The sequence below is a fragment of the Diabrotica virgifera genome, chromosome 3 (assembly GCF_917563875.1).
Source record: "Diabrotica virgifera virgifera chromosome 3, PGI_DIABVI_V3a".
In the NCBI taxonomy this organism is placed as follows: domain Eukaryota; kingdom Metazoa; phylum Arthropoda; class Insecta; order Coleoptera; family Chrysomelidae; genus Diabrotica; species Diabrotica virgifera.
Window position 1 is genome coordinate 174,073,575 of NC_065445.1, and position 26,874 is coordinate 174,100,448.

The following is a 26,874-nucleotide window of genomic DNA, read 5'->3' on the forward strand; positions in this document are numbered from 1 at the left end:
TTGCCAGTGCCGGTTTAACCTAACTTCGGGCCCTGGGCGCTGGAGGTTTAGGGGCTCCATTCATTTCTATTCGTTGTCAGTTTTTTAACAAGGAAACACATGCATTAACTATAAAGGTTTATTGTAAAACCCATAAAATATTTTTTTAAACAAGCAAGAAGAATAGCCAACGTAAAAAATAATCCCGGGCCGGCGTAGTTCAGGCGGTAGTATGCTTGACTTGGGTGCTGGTAGGCCGGGGTTCAAATCACAGCGTCGGCAAGAACAACTAGACATTTTTAAAATGTCTATATGCCCCAAGTCGACTCAGCCTGAATAAAATGAGTACCTTGGGTAAAACCAGGGGTAATACCTAATAGGCGGTTGAAGCGTATCACTGGCCCTGTTACCCTCCTTGTAAGGCGCGTCAGCAGTATAAAACGAGAGACTATTATTATAAAAAATATTCCAAAAAATACATTTGAAAACATAAATCACAAACCGAAAGTTTCACAAAACAACACATGACAAACAAAAAACATATTCTAAAAAATACAAAAAGACAAAAGTTAGATCACTTTTTTTCTTGACTTGGCATTCGCAAACTGCCATAATATAATTTCTTCAGTTCTTCATTCTCTATAGTATACAATAGTGATAATGCGTCTAGGTTTTCTTGACTCAAATTTGACCTTAAAAAAGACCGCTCGCCTGACGCATTAGAAATTAGTATCGTCAAATAAATTTGCAGTTAAAATATTGGGAAAAGTTGCCTTTACATCCTGGATGACATCAAATTTTTCATAAAATGTATGTTTATTTAAATTTTGGCATAACGTTACAAAATGGGTAATTTCATTATGCAAGTTTTCTTTGATTTCGTCAACATCTTTTTTATATTTCTCGCATAAAGTATTAACTGACGTCTTAACTTCTTCTTTATCTAGCGTAAAAGAACATCTAAAAGCTGATGTTACACCCTTGTAGCATTCAATTCTCTTTAAAAGATCTTGAGTAATATTACCACATATAATATTAAATACTTCAATTCTGAATATCTCTTGCCCCTATAAAATGATTTGACTTTCACCTGCTTCTTCGAAAAATGTTTTTATTTTCTTTATTCTTTGAAGGTCAGTTGTATAGTAGATGTTTGAGATATCCTCGCCTTCGCAAAAGAAAGTTTTCGCTTCTTGTTCAATTTCACTAAACTTATTTCTTACGTCCAACAAAGCTCAAAAGATATGTCATTAATTCTACTACATTGACACGTTTAAGCCCACAGTTTCTAACGTTTTGCTTGTTGCATTCACTCGTTCCAAAATTCTTGCCCAAATCAATGTCAATAGAGCTGTCTCAAAGGTATCCATTTTATTGTACAGTGCCTTGGCTTCACTTCTATCTGCTGATTTTTCATCTCTATTATTGTTTAACTGGAAAAAATATGTTTGATGGATCCGTAGTTTTTAAATACTTAATGCATTTACAGCGTCAAATCGGGCGGACCATCTAGTTTGAATTAATCTTTTTACACAACATTTGCCGCTTTCTTTCAGTAAATTCCACCTTTGAGGAGAAGCCGAAAAAAACGTGTAGATACTTTGAACAGTTCTGAAATAACTAGTTGCTTCCAAGCTGGATTCACATGCAAAATTCACTACAATTCGAAACATCTTTCTGACAATTTTCTGTAGTTTTTGGAAAAGGGCCCCGCCACAAACATTGACACGGGGCCCCTGTGGGGCTAGGCTACGCCACTGTGTATAGGCGTGAAGAGATGTAACAATAGAACATAGGCGTTTGCAGTGTATTGGCGTATCTGCGTATGAGATTATTTTCGGAAAATATGTAGATTATTTAGCGACTTTACTTTTTTATAATTAAAAGGAACGGGCCAATTCGGGCCCCTCCGGGGCCCGGGCCCCTGGACGCCCGCCCCATGCGCCCAGTGGATAAACCGGCACTGGCAATTGCCCAAAAATATTGTTTATGATTTGCAATAATCAACTAAATTAAATAGCCCGCACATGTTTGCAATAAAATAACAATTGCGTTAGTGTGATATACGGGGTGATAAAAAGATTATTTAATATCGGATATAAAAATTGAATGTTTGATATTAAACACCCAGTGTAAACACAATAACGTTTCTCACGAAACGTATTGCACAGAAGCGTAGATAATACTTGTTTTTTAGTGTGAACCACGTTCGTTATTCACTAGTAATGTAAACCCGCCTTTATGGTTATGTCTTACACGTGCCATGACAGACAGGTGACACAGAATATATTTTTCCGCAAATCGCCAGGAAATTTTGACATTCCTGTCAAAATTTCTTGAAGAAAAAGTCAGGACTTCCTTACTGTAAGGAAATGTCATTTCCTTACTGTAAGGAAATGATATTTCCGTACAGTTGTTAGTGTTCTACATAAATGATAGAAAACACATTGCTATTAAAACCTTGTAAATTACCTTAATCATTAAATTTTCTTTATCTGGAGCTTCCTGGATAAATTTTTCAATTTCTTCCTTCGTTAAAATCTTAGATTTCTTTGCCCTATAACCTTGAGCTTGCCGTTTCAATAAAGAACGAAGTTTTGAGTATGTAGATATATCTACATTGTGTTTAAGTGCAAGGGTTGACTTCAGCATTGAATAATTGGCCCATAATGTTGAAGATTTCATCTTTAAACAAAGGTCTAGGAAGTATGCCATTACAACATTTTCTGAGAAAGAACTCGTATTTTTACTCATGCGATAATCCATAAAACGTCTGTATGCATTTTCGTACTTTTCTCTTGATTTCTTTGGCAATAATTCTAATGAAGCAGTATTCACTGCCTCAACCAGCTCTGGAGGAGTCCCAGGAATGGAAATTTCATCATCACTTATCATTTTACTTTCGAGAACACCAGCAATTAAATTTATAAGCGTCAAGTTTGACAATTCAACCTCAATACGTTTCCATAGTAACCCAAGTAATTTTATTAGGAATTTCAAAGCACCATTTATTTGGGAATAAAATTATCGCGTTTTTTTTAAATCAATCAATATCTGTCGAATTTTAAACGATTTGCGGAAAAATAGTATGTTTACCTCGTAGGAAAAGCCACATTCCTGGACTCTGTGTTGCTAATGCCCGGTTGCACCAACAGATCTTAAACTTAAGTCGAGAATATCATAAGAATTAATATAATATAATTATAATATATTACAATAAGAATACCATAATATAATAATAGATATAATTGATAATAAGGTAAAAATCTAAAATTATGGTGCAACGTAAGCGATACTCAAGAAGGCCCTATCTATAAGTAGAACTTAGCTAAGTGGAGCTTAAGATCTGTTGGTGCAACCAGGCATAAGTCTCGGCTTGCGCCTCGACTTAGCAATCTTCACAGTCGTCCAGGAATGTTAAGCTTTTCCTACCCGGTAAACAATGTACTATTCTGTGCCATCGACTGCCTTAATATAAAAGGGTTACCAACCCACTAGTTACCACTTATATTACATAATATTATACATATTTGTTCTCGTCTTTCTAAGGCGCTCCGAATAATATCTCGCTTTTACTATCTCGGCGACTTTAAAACGGTACTTTTGGTTGCAACTCTGGAGGAAGTCCGAGGTCAAAGTTCTTACTTTTAATACCAACTTCGAGTTATAAGCTTTCTTTTGACACAATATTTTTATCATGCTCTATATCCTATTAACAGAGAAGTTGTATTTATGAACGGATAGACTGATGTGGATAATTCAAACTATTCACATTTTAATGGTGAAAACAAAATCACAAAATGCCTATTTCACAGTCGATGATTACGCATCTGTAAGAATTTTGTAATCTATCTTCTAAGTACTGATATTGACAATAAAAAAGTTTTGAACTTAAAAGGCAATCCAGCCATAACATTCTCCGACGTGAAAGAAAAGATAAAAACCGAAGCAAAGCTGGAATACAACTAAACAGGGCAGGGTGGATTTTATTTTTTATCCTTATCGAACTTATTATACCCACATTTAACATAAACTAACCTAATCAAATCTATCCTAATCTGTCCTTATCTACCCTTACCAAACCTATCCTAATCAAACAAAGCTTATGTACACACAACCGAACCAAGCAAACTTCACCTAATCACTTAATTCTGCTCGCTTTGCTCGCTGACATCTCACAACTCATATTTTTGTGACCTATCAATCGTGTTAACAACTCGATACCTAAGTAGGATGACAAATGTTTTTGCGTATACAGAATATACATAACTGTGAGAAAGCTCATTGGTCCGTTGTAACAAAAGTCAAAAATAATTTAATTACAAAAATTGGAAACAGATTTAAGCTTCACATTTTAAAATTAGTTCTGTTTCAGGGAATAATATTCAATTTGAAATCCATTACTTTTTCCCGTACAAACAAGTTAAATTTCCTATACAATAAATGGAAAATTAGTTCTTTCTCTTCTTGTTCTTTAAGTTTCATCTCCGCTACGAAGGTTGGCAATCCTCATTGCTATTTTGACCTTTGACGCAGCTGCTCTGAACAGTTGCCTTGAGCTGCAACCAAACCATTCTCTCAGGTTCTTCAACCAGGAAAAGCGTCTTCTTCCTCTCTGCCTATTCTCATTAACACTTCTATAGGGTGTCCCAAAAGTAGGGGAACAGTCGAATATTTCGCGAACTAAACATCGGCTGGAAAAACTGAAAAATACCTGTTCAATCATTTTCAAAAATCTATCCAATGACACCAAATACCAACTCCCAGTACACCCCCTGGAGGTGGGGTGGGGGTAACTTTAAAATCTTAAATGGAAACCCCTAGTTTTTCTTGCAGATTTGCATTCGTTACGTAAAAGTAAGCAACTTTTATCCAAGACATTTTTTCGAACTCTGGATAGATGGCGCTATAATTGGGAAAAACGATTTATCCTGATACCATAGGTAAATTATAGAAACGGTCTAATATCTCGAGAAATACACTTCCAAATAAGAAACCAAAAAACAGGTTTTTAATATTCTTCGAAAACCTATCGATAAACACTAAACATGACCCTCCAACCCACCTCCTGGAGGTGGGGTGGGGGGTAACTTTAAAATCTTAAATAGCAACCCCCACTTTTTATTGCAGATTCGAATTCGTCATGAAAAATTAAGCAACATTTATTCGAAACATTTTTTAAAAATGCTGATAGATGGCGCTAATAAATCGTATTTTTCCAATTAAAGCGCCACCTATCAACAATTCTAAAAAATGTTTCGAATAAATGTTGCTTAGTTTTTCATGACAAATCCGAATCTGTAATAAAAAGTGGGAGTTGCTATTTAATATTTTAAAGTTACCCCCCACCCCACCTCCAGGGGGTGGGTTGGAGGGTTATGTTTAGTGTTATTCAATAGGTTTTCGAAAAGTATAAAAGAAATTTGTTTGGTTTCTCATTTGGAAGTGTATTTCCCAAAATATTAGACCGTTTGTATAATTTACCTATGGCATCAGGATAAATCGTTTTTCCCAATTATAGCGCCATCTATCCACAGTTCGAAAAAATGTCTTGAATAAAAGTTGCTTACTTTTACGTAACGAATCCAAATCTGCAAGAAAATCTAGGGGTTTCCATTTGAGATTTTAAAGTTACCCCCACCCCACCTCCAGGGGGTGTAGTGGAGGTTGGTGTTTGGTGTCATTGGATAGATTTTTAAAAATGATTGAACACATATTTTTTAGTTTTTCGATCCGATGTTTAGTTCGCGAAATATTCGACCGTTCCACTACTTTTGGGACACCTTGTATATTTAGGCGAGGAAACGAAGCATTACACCTAGCAATTTTGTGCAGTAAGATGAATCGTGATGTAACCTTTTGCATTCGATTCAGGAGAGTGTCAGGAAAGTTTGTGAACTAAATCGACCTCCTGCAGATGAAAATTTCCATAATAAAAATGCATTCAAGGTGCATCTCGAAGAGATGGAAAATGAAAAATTTATAACTCAGGATATACTGACAGAAATGTGTTCAATTTTTATACTCGTGGGGTTTTGGAGGTCGTTGAACACGAATTTCATCTCAGCGATGGACTCCAAGGTACCTGGTGCCCACGGTGAAACTCGTCGCCTGGAGTTTTATGTTATAATAATCATTCCAATTGATTTGTTACCGTTTCATTAATCTCTCATGCAAAAATCAGACTGCTATTTATCACCAATAAAATTCCTGTCATTTGACATGGTCCACCTGTCGGACTTATTAAAACGCCCAGCTGGTGAAATATCAGCCTGATTTCTGAATGAGAGTTTAATTAAAGGGTTACAAATCAATTGGAAGTTCTGTCCGACGAAATACATGGACGTTTTCGTTGTCTGACGTTCCAAATTTTTAACCTGTTCCACAATTAAAACTTTCCCTGTTCCTATACATCAAAGTTTGTCGGACTAGACACCGTTAAGCTATTAACAAATTTTCAGCTTGCTTTTAATCAACTTTTTTTTAATACGCGGGATCCAGGCATATTTTGTTGGTCGCTGAGCACGAATTTCATGACGGCCATGGTCTCCGTGGTACCTGGTGGCTATGGTGCAACTCGTCGTCTAGAGTTTTATGTTATAACTATTCAAAATCAGTCAATATCCATTAATCGGGGGTTTTGGTGGTCGCTGAGCACGAATTCCATGACGGCGATGGTCTCCGAGGTACCTGCTGCCCATGTTGGAACTAGTTGCTTGGAGTTTTATGTTATAATCATTCATCATCACTCAATAACCATTACTCGGGGTATTGGTGGCCGCTGAGCATGAATTTAATGTTGGACATTGTCTTGCAATGCACCTGGTGCTCAGGGTGGAATTCGTCGCCTGGATTTTTATGTTGTAATCATTAAAAATTAGTCAATAACCATTACTCGGGGGTTTTGGGGGTCGCTGTATATGAATTTTTCATTAGGAAACCATGTACCTCAGAGACTATCGTGCTCAGCGAAATCTAGCAACTTCCCTTAACATGGTCATTGCCAGCACATGCTTCCAGCGAAAAAATATTTCATAAGGGAACGTGGAGATCTCCAGATGGGGTTACAGTAAATATGATCAATCATGTTATTATTGATTCTAGACATCACTCAGACGTAATAAACGTATGCAGCAGACGAGGGGCAAATGCCGACTCAGATAACTACCTAGTGGAAAGTAGAATAAGAACCAGAATCTCAAACATAAAAAAGAAAAGGGATCCAAAATTGAAAAATATGAAATAAAAAACTTAGCAGACAACAGCAAAAAGGCCAAATAAAAAGAATATATAAAAGGAAGGCTAGACAATAGACAAAAGCACGAGGATATAAACAGAGAATGGGAAGCGTGTAAAAACATCATACAAGACGCTGCCAAAGAGACCTTGGGTCTACAAAAAAAGGTCAAATCAACTGAAGGGAAGTGGTTCGATGAAGAGTGTCGTAACATAACAGAGAGAAAAAATAATGCATATCAACGATTACAACAACGACATAGAACAAGACAGGCAGAGGAGGAATATAGAATGCTAAGGAGGGAAGAAAAGAAAATACATCGCAGAAAAAAAGAGAACACATAGAAAACGGATTCCAAGAAATTGAAGAATTAAATAAACCAACAGAAACCAGAAAATTCTACCAAAAACTTAACAAAAGCAGAAAAGAATTTAAACCAAGAACAATGATGTGCAGAGAGAAAGAAAGAGATATAGTAACTCAACAGAGTGAAATACTACAAAGATGGACTGAATTCTTCAAAGAAAAGTTTGAACAAAACGGAGATCCACTTGACGACGGAATTATACTGGATCAAACGGATACCAGAGAAACAACCCCTTCAGTAGCTAAAATGCAAGAAGCAGTTACCAGCCTGAAAAACAACAAGTCACCTGGATTAGACAATATTAGCGCAGAATTAATAAAAGAAGGCGGAGATTTCCTATTGAATGCGATACACGAAATAATAGTGAACATATGGAATAATAAACAACTGCCACAAGACTGGAATACCGGAGTAATTATTCCACTACATAAAAAGGGAGATCAGCTTGAATGTAAAAATTACCGGGCAATAACGCTACTGACTGTGGCATATAAATTACTGTCAAATATTGTGTATGAGCGATTGAGACCATATGCGAAACAAATAGTTGGGGGACATCAATGTGGTTTCTGCATGCAGAAGTCCACGATAGATCAGATCTTCGTCTTGAGGCAAATCTTGGAAAAGACTAGTGAATTTAATATAGACACACATCATCTCTTCATTGCTTTTGAGAGTGCTTATGATAGTACCCATCGAGAATTTCTGATCCACGCCCTGAAAGAGTTTAATATTTCAACTCAACTCATTGATATAGTAAAAGAAACACTTAAAGTATAGAGCCAAATTCGAATTCAAAACGCACTAACAGATACGATACATGTTAGGACGGGTCTACGACAGGGAGATGCCCTATCCTGTATTCTATTCAACATCACATTAGAGAAAATAATTAGAGAGTCAAAAGTCAACACCAGAGGAACAATAATAACAAAAAGTGTACAAATATTGGCATTTGCAGATGATGTTGATATCATAGCTAGAAGCAAAAGAGAAATGATAGAAGCATTTAATGCGATAGAAAGAGCGGCACAAAACAGTGGCCTAAATATTAATGAAACAAAAACCAAATACCTGAAGGCCAGCAAATCGACAGGCCAAAGAAACCTACATAATCTGACAATAGGAGACTATAACATCGAAAGCGTAAAAAATTATACATATCTAGGTTCACTAGTTACCGCAGATAACAATGTCAGCGAAGAAGTCAAGAGAAGAATACATATTGCTAATAAAACATATAATGGACTAATTAAACATCTAAGATTTAACAACATCACGAGAAAAACCAAATGCAAAATATACAAAACCCTGATAAAACCGGTCCTTATATATGGATCAGAGACATGAACACTGTCGAAAACCGATGAGAACTTATTAGGTACGTTTGAATGAAAAATCCTCAGACACATATATAAGGGGGTGAAAGAAAATGACGTATGGCGCAGGAGATATAACTTTGAACTATACGCAGCATACAACGAACCCGACGTCATAACATCCATAAAAATCAGACGTCTGCGATGGATGGGCCATGTTGAACGGATGTTGGAGACCGAAACACCAAAACATATAATGAGGCAAGCAGCAGTAGGGAGAAGGTCAAAGGGAAGACCCAAACTTAGATACATGGAACAAGATCTGAAAACACTTGAGATTACCCACTGGAAGAACAAAGCAAGGAACAGAACAGAATGGCGGAAAATCCTAGAACAAGCCAGGACCCAAAAAGGGTTGTCGAGCTACTGATGATGATGAAACCATGTACCTCAGAGACCATCGTGCTCAGCGACCAGCAAAACCCCCCGAGTAATGGTTATGGACTGATTTTGAATGATTATAAAATACAACTCCAGGCGACGACTCCCACCCTGGGCATCAAGTACCTCGGAGATCGTCGCCCTGGGCATCAAGTACCTCGGAGATCGTCGCCCTCACGAATATCGTGCTCGCCGATCCCCAAAACCCCCGAGTAATGGCTATCGACTGATTTTGAATGATTATAACATAAAACTCCAGTCGACGAGTTCCACTCTGGGCACCAAGTACCTTGGGCCTTGGAGTCCATTGTCGAGATGAAATTCGTGTTTAATAATCTCCAAAACACCACAATTATGAAAATTGAACTCATTTCCGTCAGTATTTCCTGAGTTATAAATTTTTCATTTTCCTTCTTTTCAAGATGCACGTTTAATGCATTTTTCTTATGGAAATTTTCATCTGCCGGAGATCAATTTAGTTCACAAACTTTCCTGACACTCTCCTGAATCGAATGTCAAAATTTGCATGGGGATTCATCTTACTGCACAAAATTCCTAGGTTTTGGGCTTTTTAGTGCTTCGTTGCTTCGCCTAATTCGTGACTCTATCTACTCATGAAATCGTCAAAAAGTCAAAAAGATATAATTCTGAATGACGAGACAAACAGCTCCCCACTCCTCAACCTCTTCAGTTAAAGACTTTAAAAAGGCAAACCCATAGTTAACTAAATCACTTGAGAAAGGCACTCTTCCGAAACAGCTGTAGTCACTTAGTTATAATAAATTTTGTGGAAGTATAGAAAACAAACCTTTTCAGTGTTTTATTGTCAGATAAATAAGATTATTAATAGCAAGCTGAAAATTTGTTAATGGCTTAACGGCGTCTAGTCGGACAAACTTTGATGTATGGGACCACTGGCAGAGGGGAATCTTTAATGTGGAACATGATAAACGTGTCATCGGACAAGTTTATTATTGTGAAAAATAGCAGGCTGTTTTTAAGTTTATTCAATAGCCAACGTTATAGGTACCGGGTGTCCACTTATACTTTCCCCCATTTTAACTGCCTATAACTTCTAAACGGCTCAAGATAGAAATATGCGGTTTTCACTGAAATCTTTTATTTTAGTAAAAGTTTTGTCTGAATGGATGGAATTTTATATATCGCTTAATGGCGGATTTAAAAAAAAACTTTGTTGACTTTTTTTTAATAGAACACCCAGTATATTCTTTTGTAAATTAAAAGAAAGATCATTCACCTATCTAGCGATATAAAGTTTTTCAAAATCGGTTGTCAAATCACTGAGTAATTAATTTTTAAAATGAGAGTGCAACGTGGATATCACATATCTAAATAACATAACTAAGCAAGTTATGTGATTTCCACATTGCATCTCTCATTTTAAAAATTAATTGATCAGTCATTTGACAACCGATTTTAGAAAATTTTATATCGCTGAATAGATAAATAACCGTTTTTTCAAGTTTTTAGGTAAATGACCATTTTTTATATCGCTTTTAAATAAAAAATGGCGGATTTAAAAAAAAACGTTGTTGACTTTTTTTATTAAAACACCCAGTATATTTTTTGGTGTCTTGAAAAAACGGTCATTTACCTATCCAGCGATATAAAATTTTTTAAAATCGGTTGCCAAATGACTGAGCAATTTATTTTTAAAATGAGAGATGCAATGTGGAAATCACATAACATAATTAGCCCCCATTGGGGGCTATGCTGTATCCTTTACGTAAAGTGATTACGTACATGTGTAAAGTTCAGAATTACGTACATCAGATTACAGTCGTCAAAACATAAGTGTATAAAGTGGTATGATGTATGAAAAAAATTACGTAGGGTAACGGGTACAGTTGTTGGCCGGTCACTAGCGATTGGCCACTTTCACAAAAATCCGAAATATTAAGATTTTTAGAAAGTATAAGAAAATAAATGTATTTGCATTGCAATTCGGCAACATTGCTATATATTTGGTCTAGCCATTATCTCTCTCAGTTAATATTGTCTAGTTGTGACAGCGTGTTTTGTTCGAAGCTTAACAGGTGCATCCAGTTTTAAGAGTTTTTTAAAGAATTTGTTAAGGAAGGCCATTCATGAGGTGAGTTATCTTGGCTAATAATATTGTGTATCTGCTTATATTAATGTTTTGTGATGATTTAGTGGGGTACATCTTACGTTATCGGTGGTTTTAATAGTAAGGTTATAATTTTTTGGCGGTAAATTTTAGTGGCCAAGCAATGTATCTTAAATATGTCCGCATTATAATGATTGGCCTACCGGCCAATTACTGTACCTACTTTAAATTAAAATATTTATTATAATTTAGGCTCTTTTAGTTTAGTTTGGCCCAACACAACATATTTCAAGCATTTTTTCTTATGTTTTATGGCAATAACTAGTGGTTGGCCGACTGCCAATCACTAAACCACAGGGTGGCCAATAACTGTAATGTGTAATAAGAATATATTTTTTATCCGGATTCGTTTGTATAAAATTACAATTATTTTAGTTGTTATAAAATTAAAGCCAATGCGGGCAATCTGAATCAAATTTGAAACGTCCGTATTGTAGATAACATTATTAGATACTATTAAATGATTTTTATTTTTAGAATAAAAAATGCCAAATATCCGGAAAGATAAAACGTATGACAAAATATATACAGAACAAGATCTTCAGTCTGCTTTTCAGGCCATAGAAAATGGCATGAGCCAACGGAAAGCCGCTGAACAATTTAATGTGCCAAGAGCAACACTGCAGTTTAGAGCAAGCGAAAAATTTAATGAAAAAACTAACCTTGGTCCCAATCCTATTCTTTCTTTGGAGGAAGAGAATCGTTTAAAGAATTGGATCGTAACATGCCAAGACAAAGGTTTTCCAGTAAGAGTGGAAAATATACAAGACTCGGTTAAAAGTTTTCTTGATGCAAATCTAAGTGCTAATCCTTTTACTGACAATCGGCCAGAAAGAGGTTGGTATAGATCCTTTTTAAAGAGACATCCAGATTTAAGCGAGCGAACTCCAGAAGCGGTAACAGCAGCAAGTTCAGTTGTATCTGAAAAAGATATAAGAAAATGGTTCAGCGGTGTTCAAGAATATTTACACCGTAAACGTTACATTGATATTATTCAAGACCCTTCACGTGTTTTTAATGGGGATGAAACCTGCTTCCTCTTGTGTCCCAAAAATAAACGAGTGTTGGCTGTAAAGGGAAGCAAAAATGTATATCAAATAGAACATCACTCCAAAGTTAATTTGACGGTTATGTTTAGGTTTGCAGCATCTGAAGAAATAACAGCACCGATGATTATTTACCCATACAAACGACTTCCTAGCAATGTTATAAATTCAGTTCCTCGAGAATGGGGCATAGGCTGTAGCGATACGGGATGGATGAAGAATGAAAACTTCTATGAATACATAGGAAACGTCTTATTTAAGTACCTAGTTGCAAAAAACACTAAATTTCCAGTCATTTTGTTCGTTGATGGACATAAAGCTCACTTAACCATTCAAACCAGTGAATTATGCTCAAAGTTACAAATTATTTTAGTGGCATTATATCCCAATGCGACCAGAATTATACAGCCTGCAGATGTTGCTGCATTTAAACCATTAAAGGCAAATTGGAACCGGGTAGTGTTAAAGTTTAGACGGGAAAACCCAAACAAAAAGATACTATTGTCACAGAAGATACAATGACTTTAGATATTTAATCGACATCCGATAATCTGCCTTTAGTAAATCAAGACAACTCATTATATAAAGAAATTGACACCTCAATTGACAAATTCTTTTTTGGTCAAAAACCCCAGAAAGAAAGGGTAAAAAGCAAACAGAACGGTTGCCTTTCGTGCTCACTTTTTCAGATCGTCAAAATGCAGAGAGGCGTAAAATTGAAGAGAAAGACGAACAAGAAAAAATAAAATTAGAACGAAAACAAAAGCGAATTGACGCAAAAGCAAACAATAAAGGTAAACAAAATAAAGGAGACAAGAAGAAAGTAATAAAAAAAATTGCCACAAGAGCCAATTCCGAGAGCAAAAAATGTCAAAATGTTGTGAAGAATAAAGAAAATGTTACACTAAATACAGGTGATATTGTAAATACAAATACTTTTAAATCAGACACACTTCTTGATCATACAATCAAAAGCACAATTCGTACAATTAAAAGCTTGATCTTTGAGAAGTGGAGTTAAGTACATATACCAGAAGTGATTAACGCCAAAGAAAACCACGAACTGCCACGGAACCAATTTCCTGATTCTGTAGAGGAAAACGCTATTCTGCCCTCAATTGATAACGTATCTTTTGATGTCTCCAACAATAAGAATTCATCAAATTTGAGGAATACTTCCCAAAGCAAATGTACAAATTTGGAAACCAGCAAAGAAAAACGTGCTGGTGAGTCGGCTAAAAGAAAGTTGTTTTTCGAAACAGAGGGATATCCAGAACATGAAAAAATACAAATTCTCTCAGATATATTGGTGAAACAATCAGACAACACCAACATATCTGTAAATAATAATCTTTTGTATACAGGATTGTGCTATTCTTGTTCCTAAAATATTTCTAAATCAAAAGTTGGAATAAAATGTTTAGTTTGTGTCAGAGGCTCCCATATTGGTAGTTGTGTTAAAAAACAACAAGAAATTGAAAATCTAAATAGTTTTATGTGCCCTAACTGCACAAACAAAAAATGAAAATTAGGAATTTTATGAGTGGCCAATAACTGTAATTCTATATGCCAATAACTATGTTTGCATGGCCAATAACTGTGTAATTTTGTATGTTTTTAAATTTGTGTTAATTTTTTATGTACATTATTATTTTTACTAAAATAACCTGAGTTTTTATAAAATTTGAAGTTTCATTGTTATAAAAAAACCCTTACAAAATATTTCACATTAAAATATACCAATTTACAATTTTAATTCAATTTGAAATCCCTTAAGTGGCCAATCACTGTACCCGTTACCCTATCATGTTATTAGGGTTCTGTCATGTCCTGACTGTCAGTTAATTCATGTTAACCCAACTTTTTGCTTGTTTTTAAGTTTAATGTTTATATTTTGAAAAGATGAATTTTGTAAATCGGTTATTTATGTACTTAAATGCTGTGGCAGAAAGACATAATTTAAATCTAGAGTGACTTCAGTTACGAGATGGATTACGAGACAACCAGTAATCCGTTTTTATGAGATATTTCAGTGCCAAAAACTATTACTGTGATATAAAATTAAATAAAACATTGTAATTACTACTAGATTAACAATCTTATATTTTTATGTTTAGTGATAATGTTTAAAATTTAATGGACTAAGCTCATGTTGTAAGTTTTTATGCTTCTTTAATACAATGCTTTTTTGTCTTAATTTCATTGTATTTACTGAGAAAAGAATTATAAATTTATTTTAGACTTGATGAAACAAATAAATTTTGCGAAAGCTTGATATTAATACATTCACTGACACAACTGCATATGAAGTCACTCCTTAAGAAGATGTGATTACATGTGAAGTGTGTCTGTTAATGTGTCTACAGAGTTTTTTTTTATTCTGCCCCGTAACTTAATGACTGCAACCTCAAAATACAGATAAGACACTAAGAATTCAGCTTTTTCACCCATTTAGTGAAGATGTTTTGTTTACAAATCAACATTATCAGTTTATCTACATTTCTGTATGCTATACCGCTATACCTACTAGAGGTGTATGCTAGCTTGGGAAAAGATCACTACAGGAGCAATGCAACCAATTTGTGACAATAATGTCAGAAGATCCTAACGATTCCAGAGCAACAACTAACACATCCAAGGAGGAAGCTACAGCTACCTGAGGAAAGGAATGTTTCAAACAATCAATGTTTAGAGTTTTTCAAACAAGGAAAGATTAACGTAGACCTATTCTAACTTGGCTATACTGTACTGATGATAGCTAATGAGTCAGAGACATGTGTCTGTCTTCACATAGTATATCTTAAACATACTGTATTTTTTCCATCCTTGTTGTGAGACGTGCTGATATATACTTCCTACTTGATTTTACTGTCAACTCGCACTGACCATGAGGAAGTGGCTCAAGCACTTCAAAAAATAAAGGAATCAGGATATTCCTGGGGAAATGTGGAAGCCATTAGAAGAGGCAGGAATAAGTTGGCTAATACGTTTATTTAATAGAATTATGGAAGTTGGACAAATGCTAAACGAATGGAGAAGCAGTATATTTGTACCCATTTATAAAAACAAAAAAAAAATACAATAATGAACAAACTACAGTCATAAAACTACTTAGACACTTCATGAAAATATGGGAGAGGCACAGTAAGTACTCGGTTCTTATTTATACTCATTAGTTTTGGATCGGTAAACAAGGGAACTGCATAGACCTGGATAACGCGTACCAAAAAAAAGTTGATTAAAATAGCTAGCTGAAAATTATTTGTTAATAGATTAACAGTGTCTAGTCAGACAAACTTTGATGTATGGGAACAGGGGAAGTATTAATTGTGGAATAAGTTAAAAATTTGGAACGTCAGACTTTGAAAACGTTTTATGTATTTTGTCGGACAGAACTTCCAATTGATTTGTTTCCATTTCATTACTCTCATGCAAAAATCAGACTGGTGTTTATCACCAACTGGGCATTTTAATGAGTGGAACAAGAAGAACATGTCAAATGACAGGAATCATGTTGGTTAGTAATATCAGTCTGATTTTTGCATGAGAGTTTAATGAAAGGGTAACAAATCAATTGGATGTTCTGTCTGACAAAATACAAGGGAGTTTTAGTAATCTACGTTCCAAATTTTTAAACTGTTCCACAATTAAAACTTCCAGTGTTTGCGTACATCAAAGTTTGTCCGACTAGACACCGTTAAGCTATAGGGCTTTTCATTCACAGTCATTTGTTTTGAGCTTCTGTCATATGCCGTATAATCCGTGTATAGGGCTTTTCATCGATTGTCATTTGTTTCGAGCTTCTGTCATGTGTCATATTATATTAATATATCTACATCATATGTCTTTGGTTTGTATCATTGGTATATGCCAATAACGTATGATGTAGATATATTAATATTATGAGACACAGGACAGAAGCTCGAAACAAATGACTGTGAATGAAAAGCCCTATATTAATATTATATATAACATGACAGGAACTCGAAACAAATGACAATTGATGAAAAGCCCTATTAGCAAATTTTCAGCTTGCTGTTAATCAACTTTTTTTGATACGTGGGATCCAGGCCTAGCAGGGTAAGGGTGCACTCACTAAGGAGACCAAAGGATGGTATCCTCGCCTAGAACAGAGTATCCTACTACTCTTCATTTTCGTGAACGATCTCATCGCATTTAACATAATGCATCAGGTGATCCATGATATGGTAGGAGGGATACCAGGGAGTGAGGGTTGGCGCTTCGTTGTGAGCACAACTTTACATTCCCTGGTACTTACTGTATCCTGATGATGTATGTACTGTTAGTAATTAGTAGGAAATAGTGAAAGCTACTTAGAACAAAACCAAAAATTCATTTTATGATATAATATATTGAAGTACTATAGTTTATTTTTTTACCAAGAGGAGTAAACTAAGAAGACAGATTCACACCCAAGAAAAGTCACCAAATTCATCTTCTTTTTTCGTTGATTATGTCGGCTTTACGGTAATTCAGTAATCACAATCGGAGAACCTCGCACGTCGATTGTCACAAGTATGCAAGCCAAGAAAGAGAGTAAATAAGAAGAACACGTCGATTCTAACCTCAACTTGTTGTTGGTTTGTTTGAATAATTTTTTCCAATTTATGTACTTCCAATAATATGTAGGTATATATTTCTTTTGTTTTTCAAATTACAATAAAAAATGTTGGATTGGTATGAAGAAGTTGAAGAATTTTTAGAGTTTATTTCTTATATTGTAGAAGAAAATCGCCCGGAAAGTATACGAAAGCCATGTGATAAAATTATATCAAATCCAATGGAATTTTACAATATTGAATTTCATCAGCTGCAATAACTTAAACAACAAAGATTTTATGCTACTTTATAGGAATATAACCAGTTTTTATGAAGTTGCCCATTTCAAATTACAGGTACAGACTTACGTTTGTTATTCAGGCCCTTATTACATAAATGAATTGTAGCTCTTTCATGTTCTAGAAGCGAGATTATGAATGTTGTTGGTGAACAACAAGGTCAAGTTATGTTGGCTTAATATTTGATCTAAGTGCATTAAGAGGTATCATGAGAAAGAGTGAAATTCCAGGATTATTAATTGGCAATAGTAGATACGCATGCAAATACTATCTATTTACTTCAGTATTACAGCCAGGTATTTATTGATAATTGGCCTAAATAAATAGTAGGTTATTTGATAGATAAATATACTAAAATCACAATAAAGATGCTTCTTCTTTTTGTAGTGCCTATCTGTTTCGGATGTTGACAACCATCATGACAATCTATACTTTGCACACTGCTGCTCTAAAAAGATTTGTGGTTGTTGTGTTGAAGCACGTACGTAGATTTTTCAGCCAGGAAATCCTTTGCCTTCCTGGTCCCCGTTTTCCTTCTACTTATCCTTGAAAGATTAGTTGCAGCAGTCAATATATTTTACTTTTCCTCATGATGTGACCGAGGTATTCGATTTTGGCTGTTTTTATTGTGATTAATAGCTCTTTTTCTTTTTGCATTCTCAGCAAAACACTCTGATTAGTAATGTGGTTATTATAAGATATCTTCAGGATTCGATGATAAAGCCACATTTCAAAAGCCTCAATATACTTGCAGGTGCCATCTGTGAGAGTCCACAACTCAAGTCCATACAACAGTACACTAAAGATATAACATCATAGTAACCTGATTTTTATGGGTATCGACAAATCATGACATTTGAATAACTTAGCCATTGCTTGAAATGTAGATCTTGCTTTCTCTATCCTACATTTGATTTCTATGGAATGATCCCAATCTTCATTGACGTTCGTACCAAGGTAGGTGTATGTATTTACTCTTTCTATTTGTTGACTGTTCACACTGATTCGTCTAAATTGCTGTTCCTTCTTAGAGATCATCATACATTCTGTTTTCTTAGTGTTTAGTGAAAGTCTGCATCACTGATTGACTTCTGCGATTCTGTTCAATAAATATGCACCAGAAATAAACAAACCAAGACACTTAAATGTTACGAGGAGTACTCCCTAATCATGATTTACACAAAAAATATATAAACCTTGTAAATCAGGATTTGGGATTTACAATGTACTTATATAAATTGTAAATTATTATTTAGGAGTGCACCTCGTAACATTCAATGTTTCTTGGTTTATTTATTTCTAATGCATCTTTATTGTGATTGTAGTAAGTATAATATATAGGTATATATGTATATCTTTTTAGGTAATGATCAAGAAAATAGATACAATAGTGCACATGTAAGAACAAGAAATGTTGCCGAAAAGCTATTTGGAACCTGGAAAAAACAGTTTCCATGTCTTCAAAAGTTCTACAAACCGAATTAAATACATACCTTGCAATATGTGCTACAACAGTACCTTATAAGTTATAATCTGGGTGCAAGAGAAAATCATGATGGTGATGATGATTTTGTAGAAAATCTTGATTTGTCGGTAAATGGAAATGTTAATGATGTGGAACAATGTTTAAATTTTAGGAGGCATTTTTATCGACAATATTTTGCATGAGAATGAGAATACATTATTGAATACTTGTAATATATTAAATGTTTTTTTTTTAATATTTAATGGGTCGTCTTTCTTTGGGATTTTTTGCCTATTATTTCTCAAATATCATGATCATTGGCTTGACAACTCTTTTTGTTTGAGTTTTGGTCCCTTCAGGAATACTTACTTCTCCATTCTAATCTATTTGAAGATTTTGATTTTTTGTTCTTCCAATTTTTTATTTTTAAAATTTCAATGTCTTATCCTATTTGTTCCTTGCCTATATGTAATCTTTGGTCTTTCTCCTGTTAATGTCCAGCTGATATTTCTTTGTTTATTTTGGAAAATATTTCATGTTCTTCCATCTTTCCTCTTATTATGTGCTCCTATTTTGATGAATGTTAGTATATAGATTCTGGTATGTCCTGTATAGTTCAAAATTATATCTTCTTCTCAATTTCCCTTTTTTTTTCTTCTTTGTATATGTGTCAAGATTCTTCTGCCTAAGTAACCAATTGGTCGTCTTCACTTTAAGTAAGTAACCAGATTTCAGATTCATATGTAAATACTGGATGTATTAAGGTTTTGTGCAATTGACATTTAGTTTTTCTTGTAATATCTTATCTTGGTTGTTTGATCGAGCCCTGGTAACTTTAATTGGCTATGAACTGTTTGTATTGCTATGTTAGATGCTATTTAGCCTGATTTCAGTGCTTTGTTATTGTTTATTTTATCTACTTGTCTACTGCTAGTCTATTATTGTACTTTCACTATATATGTTTTGAATTTATATAGTAATCTGTCTTTCTCTTCTATCTATATTCCACTAGAATTTGTTTATTTATTCTGAGAATACATTATTGAATCCTTGTATAATGTGAGATATATGTAGTTTCTTTTTTAGTTTACTTCTCAACATGTATTTTTTATATTTGATGTTAAAATAAATGAGTACGAGTTTTTCTCCTTTTAAATAAGTGTTTATTTGACAAAGCAATATAAAATTAATTACACATGTAAACAACATTACATAATATACTATTTATGCAGATGACATAGTCCTCTTAACAAATAAAAAAAGTGAAGCTGTTTAGGAATTTGAAAGGTGAAGTAATAAAATTACTTTTACATCAATTTCGAAAAGTAATATTACCGCTCGTCAATTTAGATAATTGCAAGTGTTAAGTAATGGTAGCTATAAAATTTGGTCTGATACATATTAAGTATTTTAGGATATATATAAAAACAACATAAGTAATAAAATAATGATAGTACTCATCTCAGAATAAAATTTAATCAACGCTGAGGTACCTGCATAAAAGTACACAAGAATACAACTATTACATTACAATACAACTGTTTCAAAATGTTGGGCTGATAACAATATTACCAATTCGTGACAGGATTTTATGGAAGGATATTCGTTTGGTTTGAACCCACCTATTGGAAAAGGTAGACTAATAATTATTCATATTGGATCTGAAAGAGGATTTATAAATGGTGGTTTATTAAAATTTACTACAAGATCCACTGAAGATTATCATGAGGAAATAGAGCTATTTCAAGAATATTTCTTTCAGATGGTTAGTAACATACCACAAAATTCTGTCATAGTAATGGATAATGCTAGTAACCATTCTCGTTTAATTGAAAAACTACCGACTTTGGATTTATGTAGGCATTAGATACTTAATTAGTTGAAATGAAAAGAGGTGACATTTGATAATACGATGGTTAAAAAAGAACTCATGAATAGCGTTCAACAACACAAACAAAAGTATAAAAATATGTAATCGATGAAAAAGCTAAAGATGGCGGAATAACTGTACTTCGTTTATCCTCATATAATTGTCAACTTAACTACCCTAAAGAGTTAATATGGGCACAAGTAAAGGGTGACGTAGCTAGAAACAACAATGCATACAACTTAGTTGATGTGAGAAGAATTTTACAGGAAAATATCGAAAGCCACTGCAGAAAATTGGAAACTATGTACATTATAGAGCATGCAAAAAAGGAGGAAGAAAAGTTATGGAACTTAGATTTCGTAGTTGACGAATGCTTATTAGAAACCAATTGTCATTGCACCAAACAACAAAACTTCAAAGGATGATCATAAACAAAGGAGAACAGAATATAGCAAATTCAAATATTTGGGAGTGACAATAATTGATAAAGTGGAAGATGAAAAATAAATAGAAAAGATACTACTAAAAGGAAGCAGAACAATGGGATAATGAAAGTTACTTGACCAGTGGCATTGTATGCTTGTTACACTTGGACAATGAATAAGAAAGATGAAATGAAAATATGACATCTAGAAAACGAAAGTACTGCAGGGAATTTTTAGTGGAGTTAGGAGTGGAAAAAGAATAACAAATAATATGGAAAGTCAGACCAGAAATATCATGAAAGATGTGGTTCAAAGTAATAAGCAGATTTGGATGGTAGGTATAAAAGTGCAGATTTGGATGGTAGGTATAGAAGTGCAGAATTGGATGGAGAGAGTTAATGGCCAGCAGAGATAGAGAGTATTTTTTTGTGGCATCTGATGCAATTTACTATTTTAGGTGGGAATAAAGCCACAATTTTAGTTTGCAATTAAATTTATTTTTGATTTCGATACGTTTCGATTTCCACTTCGCAGGTCGTTATCAAAATGCAAAACATTTTGTTTTTGGTGCTTGGTAAAAAAAACTTCTAATTTAATTTTATCTGACTCATTTATATTAACAATTGAGGCCATGAGAGCCAGAGTGGCCTAACTGATATTTACATTCAAAGAAAATGATAAGAAACTAACAATGTTCGACTGTTTTAGTAATTGTATGTTGACCAATAATGATTCTTGGTCAACATACAATTACTAAAACAATCGAACATTGTTAGCTTCTGATCATTTTCTTTGATTATGTAAAGTAATGTAAATATCAGTTAGGCCACTCTGGCTCTCATGGCCTCAGTTCAGACATTATATTATCCATTTTAAAGTAAATAACTTTAAATAAACGATGTTGCCAATACTTATCTATGAGTTGCGTTCCTGGGACGACTTTATTGAAAGATAGTTCATTCGAAAACATAAAATCAACTTAAGAATATCCATTAAAAAAAAAATCATACCATGTGATTTGTTTTTAAAAATTTAAATCTCAAATAAATTTAACTTTAAACTTAAATTGTGGTTAAAATTCAAATAAATCAAAATTACATTGAAGCGAAGTTCCTGAGAAGATGAATAAATTGTATTGAACATACAATTATTCATCTTCTGAGGAACTGGTGTCACTGTCATCATTGCCAATTGAAATTATTAGTGGTTCTATGACACTATCCATGATACCATCTAGTTTACACATTTTTTCCTCTACTTTCAGGATGTGCTTAACACAATTTTGCCAATGTGTTGGAGTTACATTGTCCAGAGCTTGTAACAGTAGATTTTTTACTTCTTTCAGTTTATATGTTGTGTTTTTTAATGCCACTTCATTTTTCACTTGAGCCCAAATTTTCTCAATGGGATTCAACTCACAATGATATGGAGGCAACCGCAGTACAATTTGACCATTTTCTTTAGCCATCTCATCAGTTACATACATATTATACTCATTTTTATTTAATCGTATCAGATGTAATAATTCTGACCTAACCATCTCCAAATTGAAAGGAATATTTTTTATTTTTAACCATTCCTGCATGTCTTTCTTTTTTGATGATGTTGTCGGAATTTTTTCTAATTTTCTGCTGTGGTATGCTGCATTATCCATTACAATAACAGCGTTTTTTGGTAATTTTTGCAGGATATTACTAAACCAATTTTCGAAAACAGATGCATTCATTTCTTCATGGTAATCTTCTGTCTTTCTTCCCTCAAAAAGTAAAAGTCCTTCATTAACAAAACCTAACTCTGATCCAATATGTAAAACTATGAGGCGTTTTCCTTTTCCTGATGGATTTTTCAAACCAGTAGACAACCCCTCAATAAAAGCCTGTCTACGGTTTTTTATATCGGTGTCTACCCACACTTTCTCTTTGGTGTGACCTTCATTTACCCATGTTTCGTCAAGGTAATAAATTGGTTTACCTTGACTTCTGTATTCTTTTATAGAAGTTAGGTAACGACGTCTCCATCTTATGATATCATCACGTTCGATAAGATGACTTCTTCGACTTCTCTTCAAGTACCTACAAAATAATAAAATGTATATTTTGACCTTACCTTTATCTTTCTCCATACAAATTTTCATGTTTAAAACACTCATAAAATGGGTATATTATTATAATAAAAACAATTGATATTCCGCGATTATTTGGTATAAAAATACAAAAAAATCTATGAAATTCACCAATTCTTCAACCTAGATTCACCCTTCTTAAGTTCAAAATCGGTATATATAAAAAAATGCATTTTCTCGACTTACAATCAAGCAATTTTCTTCATTTTTTTTTTAATCCGAGGTAACTCGAGTAGAGCCACCTAAATAGTGCATAATTAAATCCAAAATATGCTTTAGTTTTGTTATAATAAATTAATTTATTTATAACAAAATAAAACCACATTTTTTCCTATGTTGTAGAATGTTTTTTAGAAAAACTTACCACATGTGTACCTTTTTAACGTTATAAATACAAATATTCTTATTTGAATGTTGTCTAATTCTTTAGACAATCTTTGTTTAAACAAATTAAAAATTTTTGTTGATTTTTTTACCGGGCGGGGACTGATCGGTTTTAGCGTCTCTGATTTCGCTTCAGAAGAATATATTGTCATCTGTGTTTATATTTCCTTGATGAAATAAAGACTATTTAATTAAATAAAGATTGTTTAAATAATTATACAGCTTTCAAATGAAACAATTTGCATTTAGAGCGTCTACAACATAGGAAAAAATATCCTCTAATTGATTGCCTAACCCAGACATAATATGAATATTTTTTGGGTTGCACTTATTATTTACTATTAATTGTGGCTAACCCATATTTACTTACTTAAAATTTATTTGCTTCAAGAATTTATATAATGTTGAACGACACATGTTTGGAAGATCTGGGCGGTTGTTAACTTCACTTAAAATTTTATTTAAAGTGGGCATTTCGTTCTTGAAAAAGAAGCTGTGTACTATCTGTCGTACAGATGTTTTAACTTTTTCGTCATATCTTGAAAGTACAGCAGGTCTACCGCCAATATTTTTAGGACATCTTACAGTTCCAGTTTGCTTATATTCCTTAATGGTTCTATAAATCGTTGAATTCGCAACACCTAAAATTAGAACATTACTTAGTAAGTCTTTGATTTTAACAATCGGTATTCTGAAAAACTTACCTGTTGCCTGCTTTATTTTTGCTACCATGGCTGTTATTTTCATTCCAGGATCATCAATTTTTATTTGTTTGTACATATTTATAATGAATTGTTTTTCATTTGATGATAAATGTCTACCCAAATTCACTCCGCGTTTTTTAGGTGGAGAAGGGCAATTACCACTAGTACTCGGCATTGAATCCATATTTTTATCGTAATGACACTAATATGACGCTAAATAGTTCTAAAAAGAACTGTTTTTTATATAAATGCAGACGAAAAATCAAAAAATTATAGGAATAACGCAAAAACACAAAAACTCGATATAATTTTTGAATTTTAAATAATAGTGTCAATTTCAGAAATGTCAATGTCATAATTTAGTGGAGTAAACCCGCCTGCCGTTGGACCAATTAGAAACAAGCATTACGGCGCGGTAAATTTGAATCACTCCTCTTGGTAAAAAAACAAACAATAAACAACTAAAAAATCACTTAAAAATTAAACACTAAACCAATTAAACTAAAAATCAAATACAAGTCTATCACACAAACAACTTGGTTTCACAAATAAAAATAACAATATTTATTAATATAACATAAACATTTTCACATAACCAAACTAAACGGCAAGTAATTTTTGTTTAGAAAAGTTTAAAATTACGTTTACGCGTGCGTTTACCTAAAAGAAATTACATACGAAGGTAGGCAACCCCTTGGATAACATTGATACAGCATACCGATTTTACACACAAGATTACAGTCTGTAATTTGAGTTTACCGTACGTAATCACTTTACGTAATGGATACAGCATAGCCCCCAATATCATTTTGCTCAGTTACGTTATTTAGGTATGTGCTATCCACGTTGGACCCCTCATTTTAAAAATTAATTACTCAGTGATTTGTCAACCGATTTTGAAAAAATTTATATCGCTGGATAGGTGAATGACCTTTCTTTCAATTCACAAAAAATATACTGGGTGTTCCATTAAAAAAAAGTCAACAAAGTTTTTTTCAAAAATCCGCCATTTTTTATTTCGTATTTGAAAGCGATATAAAAAATTTAATCCATTCAGATAAAACTTTTACTAAAATAAAACACTTGTGCGAAAACCGCATATTTCTATCTTGAACCGTTTAGAAGTTATAGGCAGTTAAAATGGGGGAAAATATAAGTGGACACCCGGTATAATATATGAAAAAATGTTTATCCGACAAAATTGTTGGGCATTTTAACCAGTCCGACACGTAGAACATGTCAAAAGTCAAATGATAGGAATTATGTTGGTAATAAATAGCAGTCTGATTTTTGCATGAGAGTTTAATGAAAGGGCAAAAAATTAATTGGAAGTTTTGTCCGAGAAAATTCATGGGAAGTTTTCGTATTCCAACGTTCGAAACTGTCTATATGTTACAAGTTTATTTATAGTAATATTTTATTCATATTTTATTTATTTGACGTTACAAGGTATCAATATTTAAAACTATTGATGTTGCCATGGTAACTTTAACACACGCGCGTTTTTGAAAGTTGAAATTAAACACGCTGAGGCGTACTTTAAATAAGCAAAATGGGATAAAAATAAAAAATATTTAAATTTAATATTTTATCTCTACACAGTAATATAAACGTAATAACCCGAGCAAATAAAAAAATGTTCGTTTTATGACCAATTACTTAGTTTATTTTATATCCATAATAGTATCTACATAATAAGTATATGTTTACATAAAATTTTCTTAATCTATTGGCCTCTATTATGTTATTGCCTTTTTCAGGTTTCAATATGAAGGCTCTAGCGGATATAAGTGATAGTTACATAATAAACAGCAAAGTATTTTATTTATTAGGGATAATGGTCGTTGTACCCATACATTTTTACTTAAATTCCATGGACGTAAGTATTTCTTTTGTTGGTGTATCACTGACTTAAAATTTATTTTAGTTACAAAGAGTGTAGGCACAAAATTTCGGGCAAATGCTTTTTAAATTCACTCATATTTTCACAATCCTGAGAAAACTAATAAATATTTTTGAAAATTTTAAACGCAGAATGAAAGATTATACATTATTATCGAGAGCCGAAAGTCTTCGGCTTTCCTGACTTTCCATTTTTTAATAAACGTATATAAATCAATTCTTCAAATTCCTTAAATTGAAACTTACATAACGTTCACAAGTTTAGGTCAAATAAACTTTTCTTAATTATGTTTTTAAAAAATCCACGAGGAAAATAAACTTCCTGTAGCTGGCTGTATACCATAAATCACAAAAATACCAGGTTTCTTTTGTAAAATGTATATTTTAAAATACCCTAAATAAGGGTCACAATAATACAAAACGTTTTCGGATTAAGAACTTATCATCAGTGTTCTAAAAGCCCTAAAATTAGGTATAACTAATTAATTGAGAGAAAAGTTAAAAATTGATAGAGGTTTTAAAAACAAGAGGTCAACAAGGTAAAAACCCTTTAACTGTAAACGATTATGTTGTTTTACAAATTTATATAAAATTCAAGTGATGTT

General features: G+C 33.4%; 2 protein-coding genes across 4 annotated transcripts in view; one reads left to right on the top strand and one right to left on the bottom strand.

Annotated features, from left to right (window-relative positions):
* The window catches only part of LOC114337978 (equilibrative nucleoside transporter 1-like), a 201,705-nt gene that overhangs the window by 32,038 nt on the left and 142,793 nt on the right, over positions 1 to 26,874 (top strand). For both annotated transcript variants that reach the window (XM_050645658.1, XM_050645657.1), the window contains exon 2: positions 26,128 to 26,246. In XM_050645658.1, coding sequence (XP_050501615.1) covers positions 26,136 to 26,246 — 111 coding nt within the window. In that variant the 5' untranslated portion in view covers positions 26,128 to 26,135. The remainder of the gene's footprint in view (positions 1 to 26,127; positions 26,247 to 26,874) is intronic.
* LOC126881399 (uncharacterized) lies at positions 18,889 to 24,816 on the bottom strand. 2 transcript variants are annotated; one of them, XM_050645660.1, is made up of 3 exons: positions 24,368 to 24,816; positions 24,034 to 24,304; positions 18,889 to 23,229 (listed from the first exon to the last, which is right to left on the bottom strand). In XM_050645660.1, exons 1-3 carry the CDS (start codon positions 24,549 to 24,551, stop codon positions 22,305 to 22,307), a joined length of 1,380 nt encoding a protein of 459 aa, XP_050501617.1. In that variant the 5' UTR covers positions 24,552 to 24,816; the 3' UTR covers positions 18,889 to 22,304. The 2 variants fall into 2 exon arrangements, with proteins under 2 accessions (XP_050501617.1, XP_050501616.1); XM_050645659.1 differs by having other exon boundaries at positions 24,034 to 24,815.

Excerpts from the sequence above, each read along its gene's own strand:
- LOC126881399 (XM_050645659.1), bottom strand. The coding sequence starts at position 24,551 with ATGGATTCAATGCCGAGTACTAGTGGTAATTGCCCTTCTCCACCTAAA. Across the intron at positions 23,230-24,033 it reads TTGAAGCAAATAAATTTTAA|GTACTTGAAGAGAAGTCGAA; the intron begins GTAAGTAAATAT and ends ATTATTTTGTAG.